The sequence below is a fragment of the Diorhabda sublineata genome, chromosome 2 (genome assembly GCF_026230105.1).
Source record: "Diorhabda sublineata isolate icDioSubl1.1 chromosome 2, icDioSubl1.1, whole genome shotgun sequence".
In the NCBI taxonomy this organism is placed as follows: Eukaryota; Metazoa; Arthropoda; class Insecta; order Coleoptera; family Chrysomelidae; genus Diorhabda; species Diorhabda sublineata.
In genome coordinates, this window is record NC_079475.1 from 40,340,227 (window position 1) to 40,347,157 (window position 6,931).

Consider the following 6,931-nt stretch of genomic DNA (forward strand, 5'->3'; position numbering starts at 1 on the left):
TAACTTATTCTGGTGATGAATGCATTCCACTAAGCACTCACGACAATTACGTTCACAATCTTTTCCGTTCCACTTAGTCTAGACCGTTATAATCGTGATCACAAAAGATAATTTCAGGCGCCGTGAACGGTTAGTGGAATGCACCCGAGATGCGTTATGTCAAAAATGTCAATTTTCAGTTTTATGGAATAAGTTTAAACAAGACTATGTTAGCTTGTGTTTAGATATTGTTTACAGTTATTTTTCATGTGTTTGATTTTGAATGATTCAGTGAAGGAATATTTATTAAGATATGCGTAGAAGTAGGAGTCCTCGAAGGCATTCCGAACAGATGGACGTAGAGACTTTTAGTATCAGTTCTTTGAGTGATATTAGTGTTGGAGAGCTAATTCAGCATAGAGACGAATATAAGAGTTACAATCGTGGAATTGAAAAAAGTAGTAGAAGACGAAGAGAACATCATGTTTCAGATAAAAGAGCTCGATCGGAATATTTACAAAATGAGGAAAATGTGCAGCACTTTCCAAATAATTTAGACATGCTTTCCGACCCCTCTATTTTCGAATATAAACAGACATCATCTTATAGACCGCCAACTCCTGGACCAAGTAATAATGGTAGAATTGATAAGAGAAAATCACTTGATGGTGGAAAAAGGAAGTTTGAGGATAGAGAATATAAGAGATCCACATCTGACAGGCATGGAGATAGGAGATCGTTCGATAGAATTGAGTATACTGATAGACGACATAATGATGAACCGTTAGATGGCAAAAGCAGTAAAGATGAAAGGAGAGATACAGTTAGTAAGCCATTGAATGATGAAGGAAGTAGTAAATCTGATGATAGAATTGATAGATTGGAGAGAATGATAGAATTATTAGTACACAGTAAATCTCTAGCAACAAATATAGATTCTTCACAAAAAAATAAAGATATTGTTGAAGCAGGCGGCAAAAATACAAAAATTAGTACATCGTTGTGGCTGAATGAAATCAATGAATATTGTTTGGATAGAAACTATGACGATACTGCTTGTATTAATTATTTACAAACTAAAATGTCTGGTTTAATGAAGGCTTGGTTTAAAACTTTAAATGTTTTTGAGTATACTTGGCCTGAGTTAAAAATGTTAATTACAAAAACATTTCCTGATACCTTTGATTTTGCCAGTGCATTGCGTTTATTAGTAGATAGAATTAAACGGCCAGATGAGACTATTACAGAATATTATTTTGCTAAAATGTATTTAATAGAATATTGTAAAATATCTGGTATGAATGCTGTATCATGTTTGATTGACGGATTGAATGATCCATACCTCCAAAATCAAGCGAAAGAATATAATTTCTTGACCCCAGAAACATTGTATTCTCAATTTTTGGTTAAAATACCAAATTATGGTTTAAGCGCCGAGCTTCCAGAACCAGAATCATTAGAGGAAGAATATGAAGAAAGAAACTTGAGTTATTCCACTACAACTCGTGACAATCCGAAATCTGAAGATATGAACAACAAAAAGTGTTATACATGTGGCAAGATTGGTCACATAGCAGAAGTTTGTCGTCATGCACCACTATGTTACAAATGTAGAAAGAGAGGTCATATTGCTGTTAAGTGTCCTAACAAATATGTGGAACTGAAAAGACTGACTTGAAATTCTTTGCTTTAACAGTTATTTCCAAAGATTCGGTTGTTCTTTACTTTAATCTTTAAGTTTAATATAAATATCGCTTGATAGAAGATGTCTAGTATCACTAAAAATTCACCGAATAATCCAGATACTAGGTTAAAATGTTCATTTTTTTGTCTCTGGATCATTGTTATTACTTATAATGTTTTTAAGATGATTTTGTTATCTACATTGCTTTTCTTTTTATTTTTTTAATAAGTTTGGAATCTATAATTTATTTTTCTGGCTTGTAGATTCAACAGTATTGCTATAATTTTGAAGAAATTTTCTTCATTAGGAAAACCTTCACTTTATTTTAGGTCTGATGATTTTTCTGTGTAGAGTTCTGGCTTTTATTTATTTTTTTTTTTATTTTGAAAATTTTTAATTTGGAGATCCCAATGCAATGGTAGTTCTCTAATTCCTTTTGATATAATTTCCATTTGTTTTGCCTTCTTTTCTTTTACTGACCTTGTATATATAATTATTTTATGTATGTACATCACATTGATAAATATTTTTACACTAGCCATTCATGAAAAAAAAACATATTCCTTGGATAGATAAGTTTACTAATAATTTTATAATTATGGTTAACCTGAAATAATTCAATCCTCATATATACATACATATATTAGCGTTTTCGTTGTGGAGTTGTGGCAAAATTTAACACCAAAGTGTACTAATTCTAATATATTCCGAGCTTTCGAATACTTATGTATTCATCGTCTGGGAATCAATTAGTTAAGAATTGTGGTGTGATACATTTTATAATAATAACATTAGATTCATCAACCTGATAGAAATATTAAAAGACATTACAAAATTTACCACACCGCAATTCTTGATTCCCAGACGTTGAATACATAAGTATCTGAAAGCTCGGAAATATATACAGGTTGGTGTTTAATTTGCTACGGTTCCACTATGTAAACGCTCATCATCTAGTTGGCATAGACTTAATTTTAATTCATATGAAATAAACATATACACCCGATTTTTTCTTTTTTTTTTTTGTAAAATGTGATTCAGATAGTGTCCTAAATGTAGAATTAGCTTGAAATATCATCAAAATTATCCAGGAATGTAAAAAGTTTTGAAAGGTTATCTTGTGAAAATTATAACAATTTGTATTAAAAATTATAACTGGATGCATATAATTTATTTCAGGTTCACCTTGTATATATTAAGTTGATATTTTTATTCACCAATATAGTGTGGTAAAATGTGAAATAGCTACTGTTTTAAAAACTAATAAATGCTGAGTATAATGTGAATTTTAACAAGATATAACCAGGTAGTAAGAACAATTGTAAGTGAAGAAGTGAAATAACTCTTTTTTAATAAATAAAATCGATAATAAAAACTTTAAAAGAATATACAGCTTTTGGTGAACTTATTGGTTGAAGATAGTGATTAGTGCATTTTGAGAAACAACTTTTAACATTAAGTGGAGAAAGTGGAAATATAGTGAAACTTTGTTTTCTAGATTTAAGTTGTTTTTTGTTGTTCGTGAAACAAAAATAAGGTGATTGGAATATAAATTTTTAAAAATCCAAACAAAGAAAACATTGTCACTACGTAATGAAGTAGAGTTTAGTATCAGGCCTGAAAATGTTGAAGAAATAGTGTGGTAATCTAAGATGTGTAACTCAAAAGATAAAATTTCTTATGTCACAAAAGATGATAGTCAACCAAAAATTTTCAAGAATACAATGCCCGAAAGAATGTAACTATTGGCGTGCTTGTTTCCTACTGAAAATCCACCAAGAAAAGGATGCGGAGTAATTTGATACTTAATTAGTAAAAGTAAATCAGAATTATTTAATATCTAAACAATATATACAGATTTAGTTCTTGTAACAACCCTCAAGACAATTAAAAGATATATGGTTGAAAAAGATGGAAGATAAAGGTACATTAGAGCAGAGTTCAAAGTAATTGGTACCATATGAACCATCAATAATGATCTCAAACAATCCAAAGCAACACATTTGACAATAGAAGATTTTTTTAACCCATATTTTCAATAGAATGCTACAGGAGACTTTAATTATTTGGTATCCGAGTATTTTCTTCCAGTATCTTCATTCGTCATTGTTTTCTGTACCATTTAGACCAAACAAATATTAATCGGGGAAGGAAATAGATTACAATATGTTCATTCACTCATCAATCAATTTGAGCACTAATTTTATTTTATGAAAATGGAATATTCGTTTATTTAAAATTATGAAAACACCTACTGCAATGAAAATTGGTGATATTAACTGATTTAACAAAAAATAACCTGTTGATATTTTCCCTGTATATAATTAAAAAATGTATTTGAAAAAAATTATAGGAGTAACCTATGGGGTAGGTGGAAAAGTTTTATAATGAGTATATATGTAAAAAAGACCTTTTGTATTATTTTGAAGGAATTAAATATTGCTCAGAAGCTAAAAACAAAATTTGGAGCTAATTTTACGACATGAAGGTGATATAATTAAAAGATCAATTATCAAAATTAAAGAGTTCTTTTACTTATATTGGTATATCCGATTCCTATACTAGTTAATAAAACTTTTGATGATGAACCATTTTTACTATACTCTTCATCTTCTACGAAAGGTTCTAATTTGAAGGTAACACCAAGAAAATCTCTCAAATGTCTTAAAAACCATATCGAATAATCTGATAGAGGACCTGTGACTAATTTTGAAACATCTTTATCACCTAAAGCCATACATAAAATTGCCAGTGATTGAGATGTCGAGTCCACTACTCCTCCAAGATATATTTCGTATAATAACCTTTGAGCAGCAGCAATTCCTAGATCTTCTGGTATAGAAGGTTCCTCACCATTTGCTACAACATTTGACACCTAAAAAAATACTGAGAGTGACGGCTTAGCTTACTTTTGACGTTTCAATAAAAACTATATATATATCTAATAAAATTCAAGTTAGTTCCAATACCTATCATCTTTACTCTTTCTATTATTTTCAACGTTATACTTTTTATGGCCGACTTCTACTTTTATGTTCTACAATTCAGTTGTATTTCAAATATTTTTAATGCCTCCCAAAACTACTATTTATTTAAAATAACAACCTGTGAATACTAATGTATCAAAAAGCTGGTTAACGTTGAGAAAAATTTAGATATTGATTTATAATATAAATGTCATATTAGTGTTTGATACAAGACGGTTTGAATCCAAAAAGTATCATTACCATTTTTTACTAATTAATGAATCATATTGTTTGGGCAGTAGTTTTGACTTTTCAGCAACTCTATACCTTTACTTAGAAAATGAAAAGATTTCTCCCAAAGGAAGATTTTATATCCCACTTCCCAAGGTATTAAAACCAACCCTTGAAGGTGCCAAGTCTTTAGTTGAAGTAGGCAGGACATTTGCAGCTTCCTATAAAATAATTTGATTCCTGCTCCCAAAGGAGGCTATTTTTCAAGGATTTTTATATCCTACTTCCCATAGTATTAACACTACCCCTTTCAAAGTACAAAGTCTTTTGGGTTTTTAATATTCCACTTCCCCTTTAAGGTACCTAGGTCTTTGGATGGACATTCCCATAGTAGATGCTCTGTGTCTCTATGACTTGCTAGCAGAATCTGCAGTTGTTTTTTGTCTTGCCCATTGTCTTAAAATAGTGTTTGGCGGGGCAGTGAACTGTCAGAAGACCGACCACCAGTTAAATGTAGTTTAAGGAGAAGTTCCTCTTATTTCTTAACTGATATGGTTAGGAAACTATTAGATTGTCTTAGTTTTGGTATGTTTTTCCAGTAAAATTCCATCTGTTCCATCAGATTACAAATATCACATATAAATTTTGCTCTAATAAAATAATAATGCCAAATTTTACCTGTTCTGCTGAATAAAATGTCCCTTCATTAGTTTCAGCCAATAAGTGAATTCCAAATCCTGGACTATTTCCAGCCTGTTTCCCATTACGTTGATCCACGCTAATGTAAACATCAGGAATAAAATTCAACAGTACTCCCTTAGCCTTTTCTACTATTCTATTTGCCATAGCCGGAGATACTCTTAAAGCATAAGCTGTTCCTCTAATTCTTTTCACCATCCCACTTTTATATAACTGTACCGGTCTTGTCTGTTTCCTTACTGGACATCTGAATATCACTTCACCTCCTCCTAATGGTCTCATACCTCTTTTACAAATTTTTAATTCCAAATCATCATCGTCTAATACAAATTTTTTTAATGTTTGAAGTAAAGACGTTTTTATTAGATCAACCGAAGGGTCAATATTATTGGAAGTTACCCCTTTTAGTTTGGCATTTAATGGCTGTTTACAAAATATGCCAAACATAACTAGAGCTTCCAAATAGTACCCTACAATGCAAATACAAAGTTTCTGTTTGAATATGTAAAATAACAGTTTACTAACCTATGCCTCTTTCTGTACAACAATCATGTTCAATAGCACCACCATACAATAGACCTGGTTGAAAATATAATGATGTTCCTGTTTCGTTTAATTCAATTATTGTACCATTTGTTACTTTATCTAATAATCTTATTAAATTGACTTCGAATTCTTTTAAACCTGGTTCTTCATCTTGGATCCGTATATCAGTTATTTGAACAGGCCTACCACTTAAGACTGAAAGAATTAATCTTTGCCTCAAGTAATTGCTTCCTTTGTATATTAATGTATTACCCCTTTTCGCTGGCATTCTTGCAATTATATCAAATTTATTTTTTAGTATATACGTGAAAAAAAACCAATTATTCTGGTATTTACAGTCAACAATCACTTTTACAAAATACGAAATTTTAGGTTAATGTAGGGTTATGAAAAATAACTTTTTAGATGATTTAGATCAGAGATCCAAATCAATAATCGCGATCCACATTGCTGACATACGATGTTGAATGGTGTAAATGATCACAAAATATCTGGAAATTTTGAAATAAGTTAATATGTCAAATTTTTAACTTTTTATTTTTAATTTGTTTTTTATCAAAACAGACCTATAATCAATGAATCATTACGAAAAAATATAAAAAGAACTAAGAAGTAAAAAGTTGCAATCTTGATTGCGATCCTATGATCACATCAAGTTTAAACGTAGAATCACAGGACCGAATTGATCTTAGTCCGTGTCAATTATCTTTGGTCAGTCTGACATTAAACGCTGTGCAAAGTGGATGTGGATGACACGCTCGCTTGTCTGAACCCAACTCTCCAACTTTATCTTCCTTTTTCCTCAATTCAAAAAAGAGTTAGAAAC

General features: G+C 30.6%; 2 protein-coding genes across 3 annotated transcripts; one reads left to right on the forward strand and one right to left on the reverse strand.

Annotated features, from left to right (window-relative positions):
• Positions 1-115: 115 nt before the first annotated feature.
• On the forward strand, positions 116-2,823 carry LOC130453296 (uncharacterized). Its single transcript, XM_056792952.1, has one exon. The coding sequence runs from the start codon at positions 293-295 to the stop codon at positions 1,655-1,657; it is 1,365 nt and encodes a 454-aa protein (XP_056648930.1). The 5' UTR covers positions 116-292; the 3' UTR covers positions 1,658-2,823.
• Positions 2,193-6,550, reverse strand: LOC130453297 (probable RNA 3'-terminal phosphate cyclase-like protein). 2 transcript variants are annotated; one of them, XM_056792954.1, is made up of 4 exons: positions 6,358-6,494; positions 6,085-6,300; positions 5,539-6,029; positions 2,193-4,538 (listed from the first exon to the last, which is right to left on the reverse strand). In XM_056792954.1, exons 1-4 carry the CDS (start codon positions 6,371-6,373, stop codon positions 4,182-4,184), a joined length of 1,080 nt encoding a protein of 359 aa, XP_056648932.1. In that variant the 5' UTR covers positions 6,374-6,494; the 3' UTR covers positions 2,193-4,181. The 2 variants fall into 2 exon arrangements, with proteins under 2 accessions (XP_056648932.1, XP_056648931.1); XM_056792953.1 differs by having other exon boundaries at positions 2,198-4,538; positions 6,085-6,550.
• Positions 6,551-6,931: the final 381 nt, after the last annotated feature.

Coding starts and splice junctions, on each gene's coding strand:
- LOC130453296 (XM_056792952.1), top strand. CDS start 293: ATGCGTAGAAGTAGGAGTCCTCGAAGGCATTCCGAACAGATGGACGTA.
- LOC130453297 (XM_056792953.1), bottom strand. CDS start 6,373: ATGCCAGCGAAAAGGGGTAATACATTAATATACAAAGGAAGCAATTAC. Junction 6,030..6,084: donor TTGTACAGAAAGAGGCATAG/GTTAGTAAACTG, acceptor TTTGCATTGTAG/GGTACTATTTGGAAGCTCTA. Junction 4,539..5,538: donor CATTTTATTCAGCAGAACAG/GTAAAATTTGGC, acceptor GTATTTTTTTAG/GTGTCAAATGTTGTAGCAAA.